Source organism: Lutjanus erythropterus, chromosome 2, assembly GCF_056507025.1.
Source record: "Lutjanus erythropterus isolate fLutEry1 chromosome 2, fLutEry1.hap2, whole genome shotgun sequence".
Taxonomy (NCBI): Eukaryota; Metazoa; Chordata; class Actinopteri; order Lutjaniformes; family Lutjanidae; genus Lutjanus; species Lutjanus erythropterus.
In genome coordinates, this window is record NC_139318.1 from 28,578,804 (window position 1) to 28,603,307 (window position 24,504).

Below are 24,504 nucleotides of genomic sequence, written 5' to 3' on the forward strand. Positions count from 1 at the left end.
GGAGGAACCCTTTCAGAACACATATTTTTAAATGAAGGACAGGATTCAAAACTCACAAATGAACTATATACTTGTAAGTGTTTTTAGGTGATTTTGGATTTACCTGAGTGGAGTACTTGACCCGCAGACGTTCAGCCTCGCAGCCTTTGTCACAAACCCGCAGCTGTCTCTCCCTCTCCAACTCTCTCTTCAGCCGCCCACAAGACTCCTCCGCGTCCCTCATCTTCCTCTCCCAGTCCACGCGAAGGCGTTCAATCTCCTTTCGCAGGTTGCGCTTGGCTTCGATGGCCTCACGAAGACGGCCTTTCTTTGCCACCCTCACAAACTCCAATTCCTGTAAGAACATCACAATCGTTTCATGTTTAAAACACTAATATTCATGCTGAGATTACTGTCATTTCATTCTCATCACATTATATTTCACAAGAACAGGACGTGATACCTGCTGAAGGCTGCGTTTAGCTTGCACAGCAGCTGCCAGCTTCTCCTCTTGCTTCACTCTCATCCTGACAATCTCCTGCAGGACTTTCTCCCGAGCCTCTTTGGTGTCCATGCCTCCGTACAGCATCTGTCTAAGGGTGTCCATCTCCGGGCAAACAGTCCCTGACAGCCAGCCGGATCCCTCCTGTGGTCGACAGACACTCTGAGGGGTCAGAGTCTGAGACACGCTGGTGGAGGCTGATGGAGGAGAAGCCAGGGAGGAGGGTGGCACCGGACCTGAGGGACAAAAGGAGTTTTAGCATTGTTAAGACAGTGACTGCAACAATACTGTTGTGTTTATTCTAAAACAATCGACACACAAAGGTTAATTAATCATCATAAAGCAGTCATCTTTATCACAGCATGAAACTAGAAACCATGAAAAGTATAAGATAAAGTACAGTATATTCACTTTGTTTTTTCAGCCTTTGTTTTATCTGATGAAGCCTGCCTCCACAACCTAAATTAACTCAAGTACCCCATCCATTATGCTCTTCATTTGTTTAGTTAAATTGATTTTAAAGTGGATGATATTTGACACTATCAGTTATATAGAAGTGGAACAATGTTTTTATACAGTTGAACCCTCACTGCTTAGGTCAGTCGCATGTTTGCATTTGTACCACGACACTTAAAAAGGCAAAAGCCAGTCATGTTTCAAACTGTTTATCCATTACTGTTGGCTATTTATACTGTTTATCTACTACTTTTAGCTATTTCCATTTCACCATTTTTCCAGGCTGTTTGAACCGTCTATCCATTACTTTTAGCTATTTCAACTGTTGATCAGTCAGTTTAGCTAAGTGTAACTGTACACCCAGTACTTTTATCTAACTATTTTAACCTGTTGTTTTAGCTAACTTGGGCAATGGTTTATCTATTACCTACTTTGAACTGTTTACTTTAAGTTTTTACAACTGTTGATCCTTTAGTTTTAGCAAACTGTTTCAACCATTTATCCATTACTCTTATCCAGTTATTTTAACCCACTGTTTTAGTTAACTATGATTTATCCTTTATTTTGTACTATTTATTATTTTAGCTAATTGAACTTATCCATTAGTTTTAGCAAACTGTTTTTACTGTTTATCCATACCTTTAAGCTGTTTCAACTGTTCTGCCTAACCTTTTCAAATGCTTAATCTATTACTTTTAGCTAACTGTTCTAACCTGCTGTATTCTAGCTAACTATTGAAATGTTTTTTTAACTACTTAAAACTGTTTATCCAATACTTTTAAATGTTAATCTTTTTCTTTTTGCTATTTCACCATTACCTTTAGCTAGCTACACTATTTTTATATTTGTTCTTTAGTGTTCACTAACCGTTTCAACCTCTGGTTGCTTGTTAACTAGCCCGTTTTCACACACTTTCAACTGCAACATGGGGTGTTCAGCTGTTAGCTGACTCAATATGTAGATATTTAGCGCTGTCTTTGATTTTTTAAAATCATATTCTATTCTTTCTATGTACTGTTAAAAGTTGGAAATCACTGTGATAGAGCATCTGTACAGGAAAGTTTTCATAGCTTCATGTATCAAAAAGAAAAATAGCACGAAACCAAAACTTCTTTTGTACAGCTCCTGTCACAAAACATTACAGAACAATAATATATACTACAATTAAATAGAAGAATTACATTTTTTGTGGCTGCATATCAACAAAGTCTGCAGACAATCTCTATCTCACTGCTGTATTTCTTCCATTGAACACCAGGTGGCGGAGTTGCACAGGAATCCCCCTGAAGCGGCTCTACTATGGCTTATTTCCAGTGGGGCTTACTGTGTAATACAAGTTGTAACTGTAAAATCTGAGTCTTAAATCAACTGAGTGTTGTAGTGTTAAGTTTGTTGCTCTGGATTATTCTGAACTGGTTGGATGGTGGTACTCACGATCATCACAGTCATCCACATCAATCTCTCCATCTGTGTCCATGTCGTCAGGTCTGTTGGCGGTGGTGGAGGGGGCCAGTTTTGCTGCAGGTTGTGTGTTTCCATTATGCAGCTCCTGTGGCGGCCTGGAAATGGCTGCAGGCCCCCTGCTGGGAGCGTGGCTGTCCCTGGGATGGACCGGAGGGGCCAGGGGAGCGAGTGTCAGATTAGGAGCCACCAAAGTCTCGTCACTCTTCGAGTATGACCTGTAGAGGCAATACAGAGATTAGATTTACATCATGTAATTGCTTGATTTGGCACGTTATGTCTTTAAAACTAAAACTACCAGAGCTTTCCTGAGATGACTCACCTCTCCACCTCATTCTGAGTAGCTGGTTTCTCTTTTTCTGCCGCTTTAGGAGACCAGGGGCGGAAAGCGGAGGGCCTCTGTTTCAGTTGGACCTGTTTCAGATCCTGGAAGAGCAAACAAAACAACAAGCTTGGATAAACTCGCAGTAAAACTACAAGTGAACATCAAATCAGCCGTGACGAACACACTCAAAGACCCCTCTTCAGAATAACGAGAGGTCGTACATAGATGAGAATGTGATGGTTCACAAGGACGACGGCTTTTATGTCACCCTTTTGACCTTTGAGCTTAACAGCAAATCCGGTTTCACACTTCCAACTCACACATGTACATGTACAAACCTTGTATGCAGACTTTGACAGCGATTGTAACCAGTCAGGTTTCCTGTCTTTGTCAGCCTGAGCTGGAGATTGTAATTTGTTGAATTTGGACCTCTTGGCTGCGACCGGGCTGGGAGACTGAGGGGAGGCGAGGAGAGAATAGACGGTTAATCATCATGATCCTTGCACAGATAAAGTGCAGATATTACATCATGGAGTACAGTGGATATTTCAAGAGCCCACATCTTCTAAAAATGCTACTGTATGACTGTAAATGGCATTATTCATAGATTTGTCAGAACATGACGTGACCTTCTGCACGGCAGAGTCACAGAAAGGAAGAAAAATAAACAGGGGAGAAGTCACACAGAGACAAGGAGGATAGAAGATGCGTCTGTGTAAGCGTTCAGTCTCAGAGCTTGGCATGTCTGCATGTTTGTGTGTGTATGTGTGTGTTTATGTGTGTGTGAGTGTGTGTGCGAGCAGGGCTTTGAGCTGAGCAGACACTCAAGCTGGTCTGGCTGGCAGCCAGCAGGGCTACATTGCTCCCTGCCAGGCAGAAGAGGCGCCATCAGGTGGAGCAGATCGACTCCCCGAACCACAGAAATATTGCAATATAGAGACAGAGGGAGACAGAGAGGGAGACAAATTAAAGTAATTGCACTCAGATCTGACAGACGATTGAGCTGAAGTGTTCAGGGAGAGTTGCATGTTAACGCAGAGTTACAGAGTCATGAGACGTTTGAGCCCAGAGAACCTGAGGAGAGAAGCATCTGCCTTGTTAAGAGCCATACAACACTGAACCTCCAGAGACCCTGAATGTACACACGCAGAGAAATAAAGGTTCTAACTGGAACCATAAAGGGTTCTTTAGCTCGTCCCTAAAGGAGAAACCTTGTTGGTTTTTGTTAGAATCTTCCACTTGGAACCCTTTCAGAGAGTTCTTCCTAGAAACCAACATAAAAGGGGTTATACCTAAAGCCTGAACCACAGGGTTCTATGGAGAACCTTTTTAAATTCTAAGGGTGGAACAAACTGAGGGGATTCTATGGAGAACCCATAGAACCCATCCAGGTGATTATGCCAAGAACTTTTTTATATTACAAGGATTCTATGAAGAATCCAGGGGGTTCTACTGAGAACCTTTTTATCTGCTAAATGTTTTATTTGGAACCCATCCAGGAGATTCCACTGAAAACCTTTTTTATATTTCAAGAGTTTTTTATCAAGAACCCACCAAGTGAATTCTATTAAGAACCTTATAATCTAAGAATTTTATCAAGAACCATACCCATGAGGTGCTACCAAGAATCTTTTTATTTTTCAAGGATTTTATCTAGACCAAATTCAGGGGGTTCTGCAGAGAACCTTTCTGTGTTCCGAGGGTTTTATCAAAAACACACTGAGGGGGTTCTACAGAGAACCTTTTTCTACTATAGTACAAAAATCCCTTGAGGAACCCTTGATGAACTTCTAAAAAGGGTTGGTTGGACGAAAAGGGTTCTTAATGGAACACTTAGTCTTGCAAAGAACCCTTGTCAAACTCTCTCGTCAAAAAAAAAAAGGGTTCTGCAGAAGCAAATGGTACTGAGTATAACCTCAAGTCCTGCCTGGAGAACCCTTTTGGAACCCTTATTTCTCAGAGTGTATACTGTCTGTCTGTTTGTGTGTGTGTGTGTGTGTGTGTGTGTGTGTGTGTGTGTGTGTGTGTGTGTGTGTGTGTGAGCTGCAGGACCATGTGTGGAGATCACAGCTCACCTCCTCAGCCCCTCAGGTCTGCACTTGTCAGACAGAGGATATGTTTACCTGAGCAGGCGCAGAGGCCAGCACAGACCTGCCTTCTACTCTCTTACTCACTACTATGACATTCTGCCTGCAGGAACGGCAAACACTCCCATCTCCTCCTTGTCTGTGTGTTCGATTCACGAGAAACGTTTACACTCCGTCTACCTTCAAAAAATCCTCAATGGAAAACACTCCAGCGGCGTTGTGTGTAGTTGTGAAACCTTAATCGCTGCTCGCTGTAATCACCTCAAGATGGAAATTAATGACAAACCTCATTTAGCATTAAGCGAGAAGCCTGGCTGGTAATGAATCACGTCTCACGGCTTTTCTACATGAAGCCAGACGCTACACAAGTGTGTGTGTGTGTGTGTGTGTGTGTGTGTGTGTGTGTGTGTTCGTGTGTGTGTGTGTGTGTGTGTGAGTGTGCACACACGCAGCTATGAGTGGGTGTCGGGACGCCTGGGGAAGTGGGTGGGAGCGGGTGTAGACATGCATATGTGTGTGTGTGTGTGTGTGTGTGTGTGTGTGTGTGTGTGGGAGGGTATGTGTGTGGTGAGTGTAGGAGTGCACGTGTGTGTGCGTGTGTCTGGTACAGTGTGCCCAAGGGTGGGGGTGTTAGTCAAGTCTGTTACTGTAGACCTGAACCACAGAAACCAAAGAATCTGAAACAAAACTGCTCAAAGAAAAATCTACAAATCTACCTGAGGTTCAATAATCATTTTTATTAATTGTTTAGGTCTTTTATCAAGCAAAAACAATATTCATTCTCAGGTCAAGCTTTGCCAATTGAGGTTTCTGTTGTTTTTCTCTGTTTTATATCCCTATAAATTTTATATTTTGGGGTTTTGTACTGTTGAATGGACAAATCAAGCAATTATAAGACATCACCTTGAGAATTTAGCACTATTTTCTCCTATTTTATAGACTTAACTGTACTGTAAAATGGCTACACTCAGACTTCTCAGACCAGTTACTGCACTACTAGTTAAACTTTGCCCCTTATTATAATATATCTTTCCCCTTTATTGATACCTTAACAACCTGTCTGAAGACTCATCTCTTCCCTTTGGCTTTTTGATGGTCATTATGAGGCCATAACTGGCTTTTATTATTCATTAGTTTTCTGTGAAATATGCCTATTGTGTATTTGTTCTTTTATCCATAATTACTGACTTTAAATGTTTTTATTTCTTGTTTTTTTTTACTGTTATTTTCGTGTATTCATCTGATTATAAATTTGTCTTCTCTCTCTACAGCAAATGTATTCTATGAATGAGGTAATTTAACTCAATGATTACTCAAAAATAGATGTGTGCAGATTATTGGTAACACTCTACTGTAAAAAATGTTATTTCAACTATTTCAACACAATATCACAGTAGTTCTCAAAATTTTTTTAATGATTAACCCCCTTTTGAAACATTTTTCCTGCCAAGTACCAGCATTACATACACCAAAAAAAGCCTATATGAACAGTTACAATGCAGTGCTCTGCCATCATTGTTAAGGTAAATTGAATTAAAGCATTTTTCTCCAGATACTGACAGTATTTCGTTGGCTGTTTTCACTTTCTTTTTCATTTCTCTTTCGTTTTCAGCTGAACTACTGCTACGTTTTAACCACAAACCATTTTCTTGATTTTCCTGTCATTCAATACTGAAGCTTGCTTTCTGTTCACAGTGAATTTAAATGAAAGAATACTGAAAAGAGAATATGGTTAAATCAACCTTATAACTCTATTTCTATTGAAAGTATTATAGCACAAATAGTTCAGAAATCACACATGACTGATTTTTCAAAATTTTAAGTATCCTCTGCAGTACTCCAAAGTACCCCTAGGGACACTAGTACCCCCTTTTGAGAAGCACTGACCTCTAATGAAGTTGTAAGCAGATATAAGGATTTATGATGGCGTTTGTCGAGTGTAAATACAGGGACATAAAATTAAGTGTAACCAATTAATCCATAACTAAGATAATAACATGTCTGCCTCCTAATCCTGTTGGTTTTTCTTCATGACATGTGCATTACATGTTTGTCTGGACACTCCCCTCACGCCTCCCTGACTCATAAATGTCTCGTACCTGTCTAACCTGTAACCACATACCACATCACACACACACCCATTCATTCACACACACACACACACACACACACACACACACACACACACACACACACACACACACACACACACACACACACACACACGCAGCCTGCTGTTTGGTTTAGCTTCTGTAGGTTAATTCTTTTAACCCAGACCTCCTGCTGCTGCAGACTGCGTCCTCCTGCTCCCCAATGGTGACTCGACCCCTCACCTGTCTGACTCAAGGCCGCTCGTGGTTTTCTAAGAACTGCTGCCCCGCTGTAATCAGAGTCTGTAATTACTGACGTGACTGTTGTTTTCCCGACAAAGGATGTCTGCCTGTCTGGTACTATTTCTACCCTGAGGTTTGCAGCTCCAGGAAGGCTACGAGCAGCTAGACATAATAGAGTCAGAAAACAGACACTCCCAGACACCACAAGGGACCTGCTGGCTAAATCTGACACTGACCTCACAGGAGAGCAGCCGCACGGGCTTAACTCACCACCACATCATAGACATAGCATGGCCACGGAGTCATAACACCCTCCTCTCGCACATCCTACCGCCTCGCAGGTCCCACTGAGCCAGATGATAGGACATCCCTCCCTCTCTTTCTCACTGGAGGAGGGAGACTTCCTCTGAGGAGTTTGCTTTGGCCGAGTCCCCTGTGGGAACTGAGTCTAGAGTGGGAGGGGGGTGGGCCAGGGGAGCGGGACCACAGAGGAAGCACTGAGCTGAAGGAATGTATACTTGAAGGCCAAGTACAGCCTCTCCTTTAAGACTCCATTCAAGCATTGCCCTTTTCAACTCGCTATTGTATGATATTTCTTTCAGGCGCTGTAATGAGGGAGCGTTTCAAAGCAAACCTGTAGGCTAAACAGGGTCTAATAGCAGCTGGGCAGGAGCAGAAATGCTTTATTTTTTAATTAGTGCCATATAATGGCATGCTAATACTGGGATAAGCCCCAGCTATTTTCATGCTGGCATGGTGGATAATCACAGGGAAACACAACACATCGCAAACACATCAATATCTATTCTAAGAGCAGAGCGTTTGACCTGCTTGAAGAATAATTCATCAATATTGTGCCAACTGGAGCGCGATGGGGTTTGAACTGTTATTTCACTTGAACATAGAGCTAATCAACAGTATGTGTTTATCGAGCCCTGATGTAGTAAGTCTGTAGGCCTGGTGCCATTTGTTGCTATGCAGGCTTAGTTTAACTATTGAACTTGGTTAGCTGAGAGTGAACTTCACTCAATTTCAACTTCAATTGTCATCAGGGACAGAGGCGTAAAAGCCTGTGAGGAAGATGACTCAATGTGGGGGATCTTCAATCAGTCTTTTGGCTGCTGGGTTTCTTTTCTTGCCAGACTTTTTGTCAGAGATGGAAAAAAATGGTGTGTAAAATCTTGTTATTAGCAATAGGAACGATGGCCAAAACTATAAAAATAAAAATAAACGTACTACAAGGAGTTTTTAACTTGTTATGAAACAGTCTCAATTTAATACGGATGCCTCTATATGACCTACATAAGCAAATGAGACCATCAGCGAAAAGGTTGGCTATTTCTGTATAGTTATTCCTAATGTCTACCACTGGGTCGGACTCTCCTTGAAAGCAGATGAAACTACTTACGGCATGCAGACCGGAAGAGCCTATAATTACATTTAGCCAGGCAAAGTTACAATGAGTAGTATGTTAGCCAGTTAAAAAGGAGCAGGATTTCTCTTTAGAGAATTCCTCCTCACTGGCTGAGAGTAAGATGAGATGATTGATACCGCTGTCATGTCTGTACACTAAATATGACGCTATAACTGGAAACTGGAAACACAAGGAAACAGTTAGCCTAAAGGTGACAACCTAAACAAAGGAGGTACAACATCTCAATTAATGAGATTTAAAGGTGACACTGTAAATATTTAATGTGGTCAGCCTGCCAGATCTGATTCATTATGATTGGCTGTGGCTGTTAGAAAGAAACTGTGGTTGAAGCTGTGTTAAAAACAATAACATGGGCCATATTTTCATTTTGGTTTACCAAATCAAAGCTTACAAGTGACAGTATTTAGTGAAATTATACAAATTAAGCTTTGATTGTTAGGTTTGATCAACAGTTGTCTTCAGTCATAGTTTGTTGGCAAATGTTAGCTAATGTTAGCTAGCTAACAAATGTAACTCAAAAGAAAATGTCCTTACAAATTCAATTGCTCAATATTAAAACTTAATGTTGATTTTATAAGCGTTGATCATTTATCAACATATTATGTTATCGAGAGTTTTCTGGAGTCTTAGTTTGTTAGCTAGTGTTGGCTAATTCTAGCTAATGTTAGATAATGTACACTAGCTAACTAATCTAATTCAATAGAATACGTCTTTTACAAAATGATTTGCTCAAAATTAAACTTTAGTTGTATAAGCTTTGATTGTTTATTAACACAATATTTGATCAAGAGTAGTTTAAGTTTGTTAGCTAATGTTAGCTAAATAATGTAACTCAAAAGAACATTTCCTTTGTAAATTGAATTGCTCAACACTAAAACGTAATGTTAGCTGTATAAGTTTTAATGTTATTTGATTGAGAGTTTCCAATAGTCTCAGTTTGTTAAAATTTTATTGTTAGTTATAAAAGCTATGATCGTTCATTAACATAGATTTGATCAAGAGAGTCTTAGTTTGTTAGCTAATGTTAACATTAGCTAATTCTAACTAACTAACTAGTCTTAAAATAATCTGTCCTTTACAAATTCAAATGCTCAGCAATTTCAAATTAAGATTACAGTGCTGAAATTACATTGTTCTGTTTGTACATGTCATCTTTGAATGCAGGATAGAGCCAGGCTAACTTTTTCCCTTTATTTCCAGTTTTGATGCTATGCTAAGCTAACCGGCTGCTAACTGTAGCTTCATATTCATCGTACAGACATGAGAGTGGTATCTTTCATGTATTTCTCAACATGTTACACTACTCCTCTTGTAACTTCACCTCCTTTTATGTATACTTAACAACTTGACAAGTCTTAAAACTCTTCGAAACCTCTGATCGAGGAATAAAACATGGGGCAGCAGCAGCAATCAAGTGGTGAGACAAAAATAGTTCCCCCAGCTGAACTTCCTCGGGCAACAGTCATACAATACCAACGCATGCTGCATGATAGCATGGCATTAAGAAAAGTGCACAGCAACAAGACACAACAGTTTCAGATTACGGCCTCCTTTCCCGTCCTAAACCCTGAATGTAATCCCCAGATCGACATGTGCTTAGTGGGGCGCTGTCTCACTCAAGGGCACACCAACTGGCACGGCTCGCTTGGGTAACGGCCTTAGTTGGAAGTGAGAGAATACTAGTTTGAGTAATCTGATCCATGTAGTTTGGTGTGGATATTCACAGGGATGCCTCGAGCTTTCTATTCAACTCTCTCTGCATAAATTGTACGACAGTCTCTTGATTTATATAAAGCCTGTGGTCACCTCCTAACAGCTGGGGGAAAATTATTGGTGTCTGCCCAAAATACCCTTGAAACTCCATCCTTACACACCGCACAGATACAGCACAAGCTCCCATTTCCCCTCCCTAAATCTTGGCTTAATTTATCAATTTATCCTGTCTCCACTGCGTCCAGTTTGAGGATATATATTGTTTATGTAGTGAGCCATGACAGTACGGACACACAAAGAGAGCTGCAGGGCTTGGCATAAGGTCGGCATTACAGTAAAGCTTATTGGATTGTCCTAATTGTCTTTGGGATTGGGACTTGATGAGGTCTGAGGCGGACGCAGGACGAACTTCTGCCGTCCCTAAAGGTGGAAAATATCTCGTTAGGTCTGCACAGCTTGACACATATAGCTGCGAGGCAGAAGAACCGAGCGTTAGAGCCACGTTCTGCGTTTGTCAACCATTCATAAAGTGAGCTGTGTGTGGAAAATTATATACACTAGACATAGAGACTCCAAAGGAACCAGTTAGGGTAATTCATACAGGACACTCTGCATACTGTATATGTTTGCACTTCATCTTAACTACTATCATCACTCTGTCTCTCCTTTTTGTAATTGTACTACTGCCATTTCTGTCAGCTCCTCATATACATCTGTTGCATGCACGTGTGTTCTGGAGAAAAGGGGTCCCTCCTCTGTTTCTCTTGGGTTTCTTCATTTTATCAAGTCAATTTTGTCCGTCACTGAGCAGTTGTGAAGGAAGTATTCAGCTCCTTTACTTCAGTAAAAGTAGTAACGTACTTAAATGTATCAAAAGTATAAATATTCAATTAATTTAAATGGCCTCTGTGAATGTTACACTATTGTATCAATACATTATTATTGCATTAGAGTGTAATTAGCATTTTGTTGTTGCATTTGGTTGAGGTGGAGCTGATTTGAACTATTTTGTATACTGTAACATATTTCACAAACCCCTCATATGTGTCGCATGTAAAATCTTTAATTTGTGTAGTTATTAGTGACTGTAACTGTCATATAAATGTGGTGGAGCAAAAGCTGTAGTATTTCACCAGATGTATTCATTTCAGTGAATTGAAAATACTCAAGTTAAGTACGTAAACTGCTCCTTTAGTGCAGTGAAGTATTAAGTAAATATTCCACCACTACCTAAGGTTTAATTCTTAATGCACAATGTATAAGTTCTGACGCTCGGGATCTCTCACTTTTTCCATTAAAGCAACAACAAAAGAGTTTGAAGATGCCATGAAGCAGAGAGAGATTGTGATAGTTGTTGTCTTCACTGTTGAACAACCATCATTGCTGATGAAAATCTACCCAACATTGTGCAAAAATCAATTTCAAGGACAAGGTAATGTATTGTGTTTCCTTGGAACCTATAGGATCTAGCGGCTCATAGCAAATGCACCGTTACATGAATAAATTATAGATTTCTCTGGGTTTTTACACATATGTAAAAAGTGTATTATGGATCGCTCATTTTTCAGGTTATAATATCAACTGACTGACTTGATGAGATGGAGAATTTTTGCAGAGAAGACACGTCAAAACAACATGTCCAAATCTGTGAATTAGAGCTATTAAGACGCACTAAACTCTCTGTAATCTTTTAATGACATGTTTCATTTCTGGTTTCTGTATCGTGAAAAAACCTGTCCGTGGATGAAGTGAATGCCCTGTGAGAACATGAAAAGATCATCTCACCCATCGGTGAGAGCAAACAAAGAGAAAAGATTACTGTACTACTGCGGCACGGCGAGAAATGAATTCCAATTCAGGTCCAAACATGGCAACCGTAACAACACGGACATGCCCGCCCGCCCGCCTGCCTGCCTGCCTGCCTGTCTTACAGTATGTTGACAGTGGAGTCTCTCTCAGCGGATGACCTCACAGTACAAAGGGCTCATAAGTTATTTCAACAGACATGGAAACCAGAGACTAAAAGACACGAAACAGATATCACTGCAGATTATACATTATTAGCATGAGCATGTTTGGTATGGTTGTTAGGCAAAGTTATCTTAGGAAATGAAACGTGCTCTCTGATGGGTGTATTTATAGACGCACATAGCGCCAAATTCAGCAGATAGTTGTCTGAGCCCCCTCGCCACTGCACTATTGGAATAAGAGAATTAAACATCAGGTCACATGATCAGAGGGAAGACACAAGGCTGTGTCTGCAAACCAATAAAGGCAGGAGCACACACACACTGTCCTGCACATTCACTCACTCACACACACACACACACACACACACAATGCCTTTATGCTTCTATTCACATTTAGCACACTTATAATGTAGGAGCAGCTGCAGCGCTGCTAACCAGGAGGCCGGAGGGGATGAAGGTTAACGAGAAAGACAGAGAAAGAGAGAAAGAGCAAAGACAGACTCGCGCTGACCTACGTTTATGGAATTTAATTTAGTGCTCCTGAAGGGTAAAACGAATTCTTAACTCGAAACGTATTCGTGCAACTTTCAAGAACATCATGAATAAAAGAAGACAGAGTTTCTGTGGAATTTGTGAGGAAAATTAGATTTATACGCCAATTACTACTTTGGTTTTTGGTTGATTCTGCATACAAAAATCTTGCTGTAATGAAGTAGAGTGATTTCTTCAGGCTCAACGCCAAACAAATTAAATATTTAGTCATGTAAATATGACTGTTTTTTGTCTTTTCTGCCATCACTATTCAACAGTATCCGCTGATTAAAGAAAGAGCTCTGACCAGGCGGTTTTAGCTGCAACACCACTGGAATACACAGTGCTAATTCAGATTGTCTCTGTGCTCTTGAATTGAATTAAAGGAAAGCTGTGAGAAACTCTTTGTCGAAGTGGCTAAAATGGTTTCCAGATAGGAAGGAACAAGAACATTTCCCACACCTAAAACAGAGAAAATCTCAATGCGTTCCAGCTGGTTTCTCTGTTGTAAAAAACCAGTCAGTATCATTATAATTTCATAAGTATGGTGCAGCAGTGTTGCAGAAGACTTGACAGTGTTTGTTGTGTGTCTGTATCTCGACTTCCATGCATGTGTGCGTGCCTTCACAGAACTTGATCTCTGTTGTGCAGCAGTGCCAACGCCATCTTTGCCATGCAAGCTTAATCCTTTGGCATCACACTGACACTCATCTGATTCTCTGCTGGTGGTGCACCTACACGTATTTAAATAATCTGTAACTTACCTTCACTTCAATTTATAATCTGGGGCATAATAATTCATATAGTTTAATATGATTCTATCACTCAAGGTTGTAAAAAACAGGTAAATGGAAACCAAGAAGACTAATGTCAACATTTACATTTCTCAGATACAACGTAAACAATACAGTGTTGGTTCAGTTACTCATATCTTGGACATCAGCGCCAGTTTATTTGCTGTCATAGAGGAACATGGAATTGATTTCTAAAAATAAAACAGAGCTCAGTTTGCTTTGATGAGATTAATACGCATGTCTGTCAAAGAGATATTTAATTTTGGCTTAATTTGTATCATAATTCTTGCATCGCAATGGAGGGATTTAAAGTAAACAGATGTATTTCATGACAAAAAGAAATTTTGGGTGTGTCGGACCTACATGTGTCCTACAATCATTTTTTCCCTGCGACTATAGTTTCACTTGTATTAGGGATTTACTAATTATTGGCCTGGCCTGCTTTTTAATGAGATTGCAGATAAGATAAATTAATTTAAAAATAGACATATGCTTAGAGGCATTGCAGTTCTAATTTAAGTTTTACTAGTTTAATTTTTTCTTTATAACTTGTTTATTAAAGTTTGCAGTGAACTTCAGGAACTGCTGAAGAAAATGTAGGGAGCTGCCCCTACATTTTCTTTTTTTTTTGTTGAAAAGTTTTATTTTAATTAATTGTGCATAAAGGATTTCAAATAAGTGTTGTGTTGGAGTTGAGTTTTTCTAAATTTTGACGCCACGAGTTTCATTTTCATTGCAAATGTAGGTTTTCCATTTACTGCTTACTAACTGATATTGGTAACAGCCCTGAAAAAAAGCTATTGGTTCACTCCTAACTTGTACCAATGCAATTTAATTTCACCAGGCATTTATACAGGTTTTTTTTTTTGCAAGTTGTGGAACAACTGCGTTTTAAGATGCTGAAACTACAAAATATCTGGGTCAATTAAAAGATTTCTTTTAAAGAGGCATTCAAACGATTTTATTGCACATTTATAAAGTTGGGGTATTGTCTGTGATATTTTAGGTCATAGTATGAGGAAAGCTTCAAAAACACAAAATCCTACATTTCCCAATATGGAATACAATAGCAACTTTAATGGACCCTCTCTGTAAAATGCTGACATCTTTCAGACTCTATGTCTCCAGTTTAATGCAGGTTTACTTTCAAACATTGAAGTTTCATCATCGAGGTTATTTCTTTGGACTTTAGAAATCTCCAGAACCACAGAAGACATACAACCGTTTTACAGGCTGAAAAGTGCTTTACATGATGAGCAAAGTGACCTACAATGTCTTTAAGAAAGTCATCTTAGAAACAAAAGAGAAAAACAGGATTTTATGTCAATTCGAGTGTGAAATGTTGGAGTTTGTAGGGTTTTGGTGGTGGACTAATGAGAGAGACAAGCTAAAAATCTGTTTTCTCACTGATAAAAACAAACTGTATTTTTTTTTGAGACAGTTGTATGTGTTAACAAACTATCCTCTCATTAGAGGTCTGATGTCTCCAGACTGGAAACCTTGGTTTATCACTGATAAGCACATCCCTGTCCGTACATGGCGTAGTGTGCGCTGCTGTTCTCACTGTTAACACACTCCCCCTCTGCTCAACAACAAGACAGCAAGTCCAGTGTCTGACTGGCTAGGTTTTAATCCCGCAGATTAATACTAATGCCATGGCAAAGAAGGCAGAAAGACGATTAAAATGTCACTGGATAACCTCTCTACAACCCAAACAGTAACAGCTCCAAATATACAGACCATTATATCACCCGCGGTACCTGGTACTGGACAACTCCCCGGCACCTCCCTCGCAGGGCAGAGACGGTGGAAAAGTCGGGACAGGGGGAGGCCGGGGAGACTGAGGGAGGGAAGACAGAGCAACTGCAGTCTGGACTCAGTCAGGGTCTAGACCTCCAGTTACTGAGAGACTGACAGGCCAGATGGACAGTCAGAGGTCCATGTTAACAACCGAGTACGGAGGGGATAAAACAGACCACCACAATCCCTGATGACTCGACCCAAGAACTCAGATACAATATTTTACTTATGAGCTATAGAGCTGCAACAATGAGTCAATTAAACTATTCACTTGTTGTCACTTGAAAGAAAATTCATCATCAACTTTTTTTTTTTTTTCATTAACCGTTTTAGTCATTTTTCAAGCAAAAAATATCAAACATTTGCTGGTTCCAGTTTGTTAAATTAAAGCCTATCTACTACTCTTATCACAATAAATGACACAGATTCTTAGAAGATGACTCAAAACGGTTAATCGGTTATCAAAACAGTTGGCAGTTAATTTAATATTTCACTACTGGTCGATTAATCGTCTGATCATTGAAGCTCTACCTGAAAATATTCTGTTTACAATCACATTTGACACACAAGCTGGAACTGGTTAGACTTTTCCTTTAATAATTAATTGATTGTGAAAATATTATTTTTTAAAGATTATTTTTTCCCAACTGTCACAGAGTAGGGTTTTTAAGACTATTTTGCAACCAATTTCCCTATTTTTTGAAAAAAATACAGCCTTAAATGGTAGAGTTGTCTAAAATACCGATTTTCTGATACATAGCGATTCTTAATACTTGAAATGGTTTCGTTCTGAATGATTTCAATTGTCAATATTCATTTTCCACAGTAAGATTTGTCAGATTGTGGAGACATTTCAATCATTCACGATCTAATATCATCATATTGCACATCCTTATTTCAGCTCCTAACTAGACCCTCTTAGCTATTCTAGTTCATGAGTATATACTGCAGACTAAATATATAATTTCAGCAGATGTATAGTGCTTTAAATAATTTAATTTGACAATAATCATCAGCTCAGTAACACACAGCTAATTTAAGCCATAAACCAATCAGACACCACCACGTTAACCAATGAGCCATCGACACTTTTTAAAAAAGGTACAGCAGCTCGACCGTCAGCTGAGCTGCGGTTTGTGCCACCATACCGTGGGGGTAAGGTGAGCCACATGACCACATGTCCCCCTGAGGCAGCGGAGTGGAGGGCAGGTGGCAGGTTTATTTGGAAAGATGAAAATGGGATGAATACCAGAGGTTAAGAGGTGTGAGGGGACTGGGCGAGGGCGGGGGGGGGGGGGGGGGTTTAGGGGAGGAGGTCATAAAAGCTGTGAGAGGGTGAGGTGAAGTTAGGGTCACTGCTCACTCAGGGTCCCAAGTGATGTCATTTCACCAACACAGTATACGTCCTGAGAACGGCTCTGGAGCTAATTGGCTGAACTGGGGTAATAAATCCTGTTGAAATTTATAGATACCATTCTGGTCACTCTGTTTAAATGCTGCCGTCCTGGTCACCAGCTTAGATAACCTAATCTGTGCTCTGCCACTCTTCTTTCTAAGACAGTTCAAACTAAATGCTACAGCCACAGTGTCCTCCTTTGAAATTTCTATTCTGGGTCAGAATAACCTTTTTAGTTTGCCTGTTTCATGTTAATTAGTGTTCAAATTAATGCTGAATTTCTGCCCAATAAGTCAGCATATGTGTACAAGTTATAAAAAAATCCTTAATAATCTTTTAGAAGGAGTAGATGTTTTTAACGATTAAATTGAGAAATATGTTATTGGAGTTTGGTAGACAGTGTGACAGACAGTCACTGGACTCAAACTCCAGATGTGTACTTTCACTGCAGTGGATTTTTGTTTTCAGGCTACTAGGCTCAGCTTTACACTGACAAACAAGTGACAGTTATAAACAGCAGATCAACTTACTGTGGAGAAACACAATCTGGAATTTGAGTTCAGTGACTGCCTGCCAGACTCCATTCACATATTGCTCAATTAAACCATCACAAACATCTACTCCCTCTAAAAGATTATTAATGATTTCTTACCATTCATAAACAGACACTTACTCATTCAACAAACATTCAGCATTGATTTGAACTCAAATTACAGTTATTTCAGCCTGGAATAGAAATTGTAAAAGGTGGACACTACGGCTGTCCCGTTCCCCAATCTCTATATCGTGTAGTAATTTTGTGGTCATTTTATGAGTACTGTGGCAAATATCCTACAGATTTTTCCTTTAAAGTTAATGCTACAAACACATAATGTGGGTTTTAAAGACCATAATCTTGTTTAATTAGCTTTGGATTTCAAATTTAGCTTGTATGCTTGGATGAATCATAACCTTTTATACTGCACTACAACATAATGTAAGAAGTGTTTTCTGAGGCTAGAACCAGAGAGCTGCACTGTTCTAAAAGTGCTAATTGGCCCATTCAGAAACACACTAAAAAGTAAGAAAAAAAAAACAACCTTATATTGAAGTGCAATGAAGAGCCTTGACGTAACTGAAGAGAATTACAGGTCTAGCAGAAATACAAGAAACCAATTAACTGTCAACACATTTTCAAAACTACACCAGGAGTTATTGCCTCAGAAAATGTTCCTCTCTGACTCAAATGTACAGGGAGGGCCTCACAGTGCGAGTGTGTGTGTGTGTGTGTGTGTATACAGTAATATTTGACAGAGATCAAATAGCATTTCACTTGTTTCCACTTGTTCGAGGAATTGTCTGTAAGGGAAATAGGGGATAAAACACCCACAACATCCGTTCCTAAGATCACACATTCCATCCTTAAACACTGGTTTTGTTTCCCTCCTCCGTTCATAGGAAAACATATCTTCTTACAGAAGTAATTAGGTGAGAGGGCTCGAGCCTTGCAGCTTCCATAAAATGAATACGAGCGCTCTAAAATGGAGGGCCGAGAGGGGCGGCTGGTGGACCGCAGCACCTCATGAATTCTGCAATTTGCCGTCTGTTTCTTGACTCTGAAAAATTCTTGGAAATGTCTTTTCCTGGATGATTTTATTGCACAAGAGCCTGTGTTTTTCTCCATGGCAACCACATAACAGTAGAGCCCAACTAAGCTCTGACTCAACAAACAGAACTCCACAAAATACCCATTCCTGCGCCAGGGTTTTCCCCCCTCGCCCAGCTTTCTCTGCAGAAACCCTGCCCGAGACGGCTTTAAAACCGAATGATCGCACTGACCATGAATGAAGACGCATGCTGGGATTAATCAGGCCACATATGTGACACGCTGCAAAAGATATGTGTGCAGGAAAACCTGACGAGCCTCAGGTGCTGCTGCATGGGTTTGGGCTCTCCGCGAGCCAGAGCCATGACGAGTTCGGTACAGTAGGACAGGACAGGCGTGCAGCAGCTGGGTACTGTTAACCTGAGGGAGCGTCGCTCGAAGCAACAGCAGGTTCAGAACAAATACACCGGACAGAGCATTACATAAAAGTCTGTCTCTCTCTTGGTGGGCTGAGCTGGAAGGACGCAGGCGCTTTGTGGCTCTAATGTGGCTGCTGACGGGGAAGGCAGTCCAGGGATTAGTGCTGCAGGCAGGCACAGGCCTGAGAGGAGGGCATGATGTGTGTAACTATGTAATCTCCACATGGCCTTTCCCAGCAAATCTCTGCGAGCTGCAGGCTGGACGCTGACAAGACAACCTACAACAGACTAATTACTAGGGGTGTAAGAAAACATTAATACCTTGGGTATCATGACAATGTTTTGTGATGCTGTATTGATTCTCAAAACACTGAGAATCGTGATTAATGCAAAGGTTTTTGGCAGTGCTTCATTTTATGTTGTGCTTCAACTCCCATCTACTTCATCTTCACTGGTCTGATTGCATAAAAAAGGAAACTTTTTTCACTCAGATTTTATGCAAATGTTGGTGTCTCACAAAATAATATTTTAAAAAATGCAATGTATCACCCCGCTTACAGTATCTCAATATATTAAATCGTAACACGTGTATCATGATATGAATTGTATTGCCAAATTCTGAAATGTTCTCAGTTTAATATAGATGCAAGAAAGTTGACGGGTTCTGTATAGTTATTCTTAATGTTGGCCAGATGAAATCAGCCTGTGTTTACATCTTCCCACACAAAGTTACAGTGAGTAGAACATTAGCCACTTAGTCTGAAGCAGGAGATTTTTATTTTGACAGTTTTATATTTTACATTATATTTTGTGATCCTGATGGTTGAAGCGCTACTGCTTTTGTCCACACGGGCCTCCAAAATCAACACAATATAATACAATACAATATGTCATTTTCCTTTGTTTTTAATATTGCGATAAATATCATATCGTGAAGTTTGTTGGTGCTGTTATTACCCTTGACTTTTCAGTATCATTACATTCCTCGTAGGGCTGCACCCGATTCTAAATAAGTTGTCTGGGAAAGCACAAATAATGTGATGGAAACAGATATTTGCCCATTATTCAGAAAGTCAGTCAGTGAAGTTTCTATTTCCAATGCATAACAGAATCTTTTCTATTTCATGATTTATTATATGACATTTTTAATAATAACATAATTTTCGGTCAGAAAAGAAAACATTGTCTGATTTAACATGAATTTTGGTATAACCTTTACCCGCCTCTGATCTTTGATCCAAAACCGCTGGTCATAATCTGTCTTTATGCCCATATTCATGCTTTAAGAAGCCACTTTTTTAAAATTCATGGCTGTCATTTACTGTAAAGACAAAGTTATTTGAAGGAGACTGAAGGAGCAGTCGTCCTCCCACCACCTGTCCTTGAATCATACTCATCACTTAGCATGCCAGGAGAGGATTTAGTTTGCCGCTTTCTCATTGGTGAACTGTCAACCTTCTTGTCTTGACTAGTTAAGGCCATTCCTCAGAAAACAGGACATGTCTGCTAAACTGTAACTTAAGACAACAGTGAGGCTAGGCCGCAGTTTCAGCTGCTGTCGAGCAGCTGTAAGGCTGTCGGGGTGTGTGGTTGCTCTCAGTCTTACGAGGCTTTCAGAGGCTTCACCCTTGCAAAAACACAGAATCAAACAAAATTATCCTTTATTTGTTGCATATAAGGTCATTGCAAAGGGGCATGGGAGGCTGCCAACTTTTCTCCTCGCCTCTCCCCGCACTCCCCGTCCACCTCGTAGTGAGCACAGAGGAGTATGCCGCAGGGAGGGGAGGCCCTACACAGGAACTCAATAATAACTTTCAGCAGTCTAGCCAGGAGGCTGGAAGCCCAGACTGCGGCTGTTCCTCCCGTCCTCGTTCCTCCCTCCGCACAACCCCACGCTCCTCCCTTCACCCCCCTCCTCCTGCTGGCCTGTGTCTGCTCCACAGGACTGATGCATTCTGCAGACAGGCCAGCGCTCTTAAAGAGACACAGGCCACATTTTTATCCCCTGAATCACTGCAGTGGACGGAACCACTAAAGCGAGAGCAGAGAGTCCCTCGTTTCCAGCCTCTCAATCAAGGGCCTGTGCTTTATTTCACTCCTTTTCTCAAAGCTCGACACTCTGACATGACGCAAAAATGTGAGCGAATAAACAGCCGGGAAGTATGTGGAGAGGCTCTCAGTGAATCTCCGGCTGGAGTCTTTCACCGTGGCTGCCTTTGAAGGTGCCTTTGATGCTTTCTTTAAAGTTTGTCAAGTGCAATCAATGTTCTTGGCAATGGAAGTATATTTAATACCATTGTTATGATAATTTCTGGAGACACTCCAATAAACTTAATAATACAGACTTTGAAATGACACTGCCACCACTGAGGTGGCTGCTATTTAAATCACCTCTGGTGTTACACGTGATTACACTGTGGTGTGTCTGCCTCGAGGGTGTCGTGGAAACTAGAAATCCGAGAAACAATTACTTTTAATCAGCAACTAATTATACTTTTAGTTTTAGTTTCGATTAATCGGTAAAACCGATGAAGTCAGAAAAAAGCAAAAGATTTGCACATTTTAGAATCAGGAATCATTCACGGGTAGATTTTCTGTTGTGCATCTAATTTTTTGTTTGACTAATCTCTGCAGTCGGGCAACAACTAGTGATTTTTTTTTTTATCGATTAATTTGCAAATTATATTTGCAATTTGGATTGATCAATAATTCCATCACAGTTAGCACGGAGCCCAAAGTGTCTTGTGCCAAATGTCTTTTTTTATCAAAATACTCTATATTACTTCATTGTTAGACAAGGAAAGCAGCAAATTCTCTCATTTTAGAACCTTAATCTATCAGTCACAAGTAGCTTTTCAATCGTGTTGCCCAGGGGTAGATCTACTGTCATTCATGAAAGACATCTCGCCACCCCAGCTGCCACCCAAGTTTTGGACAATCTGATTCAAAAATATCTATCTGAAAAGTTGTGGCTGGTCGAAAATTTACAAGAGTGAAACTCCAATGTTCGAGTGTAAGATTTTTCTTCTCAGTCCCTTACTAATGTTCCACAACAGTGTTTTGGAATTAAAATATCTTAATCTATCTAAAATATATCAATTTTTTCCAAGCACATATTGACGTTTGATTTTCATTCATTAATCTCTCAGATATTTTAAATGATTAATCAATGAATCATTTTGTCAACAAAAAGCCTAAAAAAATTTCTTTCAATCGAGTAATTGGTGCAGCTTGGTCTTTGAACTTAAAATACATAGATGTACATGAATCAAAATCCCTGCTGAGAGAATTTATTTTCTTGATTTTTTTGTTTGGAAAATGACGAAAAATATAAATTGATTATCAAAATATTTGGCAAGTCATTTTCTTCTGGTCAAATAATTGATTAATTGACTCATTGTTGCATCTCTAATAGAGACACATAGCACCTTTTAAGCTAACATCCACTCCTGCTGGTTTTATTTGTTCTTGTCAGCCTACAATAATAAGTAAAAGGTCATCCTCCATGTGTAAAATGTTGCTGATAAATTTTCTACATAATTAGGTGAGAAAACAACATGCATCAAACCTTCATTGTTTTACTTCTTATTTGGTCTTAATGAGTGGAAATCCCTACCTTACACTTTCTATTGCTCCTGTTTTATGAGATGAACAGAGTATAAGCCCCTAAATAGCGTGTGACTGAGCAGAGCCGTGTTGAGCTCTATACCACAGCAAGGAAACGATTAAAAATTTATTAGAGTTGAGTGACACAGAAACCTACAAGGGCGTGCCTGCCAAACACGCTCTCATTCTTTTGCTGTCAGCACTTTTTCTCTCTTCATATACAAACTGTGCAAACTGAACGGCAGAGGGTCTGAAACCCCGACACAAGGCTGGCAAGAGAAAGAGGTCAATAAAACTAATTCATATAACAAACACAGTGACTTGTATGGTCATTTTTAATGTCACACAACATATACATGCACATATGGGGACATGGAAGTGTTTCAGAAGATTAAATTGGGTAAAACAGAGGTCCATAATAACCTTCTATTACCTAAATATCTTGAAAGGGGCTAAAGGGTTAACACATCTCAGCTGCAGCATAACAAAAGATGAAATCTCTATGGGAGGTATCAGTGCCAGAGTCAGCAAAGCAGCCCAGTCCTCTGCAATGATAACCCCATTCTGGAAAACCTATAAGGCTGAGCATCCAACATTCAGATGGACCAGACAGCTCCAGCTCCGGCTCTTAAAACTGGGAAAGAAATCTTCCAGGAGAACAGAACTGAGACTCTCAGGAGTGTCTTCATCACTGAAAACCTCCATGAGAATCTAACTGGCCTCAAACTCCAGTGTTTTCATGGCTTAACAATGCTGTTACGGCCACTTAAATCAGATGTGCAAACAAAATAAAGCCACCACCTGACTGTATAGGACAGTTTCTGGACAAAAAGAGAGCCTGTGTCCACCATAAGTTTAAAACTTAGCTTCCATTAAGCAAAATATTTCCAGAAACTTGGGAGCATTGCATATAACCAATTGCATAAAAGTGTTTAGACGAAGGCTTTCACACCAATTACTGTCATAATACAGCACGTGTGCACTCTAGTTACCATGGTTACACTTCACTCACTTTTCATTGAACTAGACAGCATTAACTATGATGGCCAGATTTTTGACATCAAATGGGATGTTTCAAGTCTGCGGTCAATATATCATTAAAATATCCAATGTTATAATCTATGAAATGAAAAGGGGGACAATTCAGGTTTCATGTATTTTGATCATAATACTGTAATAAAATATGGTGCACTAACTGTAAGTGCTGAGCAACTTTGTAAAAGACGTTTGTGGTGATGTTGTGGATCCACCTGACACTTACTAGCTTCTGGTTTTCAGCAGTTTTCTTTAAAACTAGATCAAGCCAGTAGTAGAAGAAGAAGAATGATATGAACCTGCAGCCCTGTCTGTCGGCCAAAGCGAGCACAATGCAACTGAAATGTCAACTGGTCAGCTCTACTGCCTGGTCTTTCTGGCCAGGCAAAACATTATTTGACTTCACTGTCTCTTTTTAACAAAAAAGCAAAAATGGGGATATTTCCAGGGACGGCTCCAGTCGGGAACAGGCCACCAGAATCAAGGATGGTCCCTGGAAAATGGGGGCCAAAGATTTGGTACCGAAATGTTGCAAATAAATGTTATGTTGCAAGTTAGACAATGCAGGCCAAATGAAAAATCTTTAATAATAAATGGTACTCTATTAAATAAAATACTTTGGCCAACACATGCCCATTGCTTGCCTCATTTTTGTATTTTATCTCTTTCACTCTTCTTCCTATCCAGTCCTCTTTAACAGATCTAAAGAACTAGAGACAGGGACTTCTGGCATCCTTGGGTGAAATCTTCAGGGAAACCTTAGCTTAAGAGTTTTATACAACTGAGCACTGGATCTGTAGTCGCACAAAACAACTTAGTGTTAGTTGCTTTGGTGGTGTGCAGGGTGCTTTGAGAGGGTGACGCATACCCAAACAACACCAAGCCATTGAATCACCAGTGTTTACGCAGCCACATAATTCTGCACCATCTGTAGGACTCAGGTCTGATCTTCAGCACAGCATAACAAGCTGACAGCGATGCACCAACAAGGGGACACGCACTCGTCTTCTGAAACACTTTTAAAACACAGCAAGCTCATTAAACCACAACAAAGAATCTCCTGCAGCCCAGAATACA

The 24,504-nt window shown here is 40.1% G+C and overlaps 1 protein-coding gene across 1 annotated transcript in view; it reads right to left on the minus strand.

The window, feature by feature from the left end:
- The window catches only part of skib (SKI proto-oncogene b), a 50,269-nt gene that overhangs the window by 3,068 nt on the left and 22,697 nt on the right, over window positions 1-24,504 (minus strand). Inside the window, exons 2-6 of the mRNA XM_084736283.1 lie at window positions 3,062-3,178; window positions 2,721-2,824; window positions 2,372-2,616; window positions 443-717; window positions 104-334 (exon numbers count right to left, since the gene is read on the minus strand). Coding sequence (XP_084592409.1) covers window positions 104-334; window positions 443-717; window positions 2,372-2,616; window positions 2,721-2,824; window positions 3,062-3,178 — 972 coding nt within the window. The remainder of the gene's footprint in view (window positions 1-103; window positions 335-442; window positions 718-2,371; window positions 2,617-2,720; window positions 2,825-3,061; window positions 3,179-24,504) is intronic.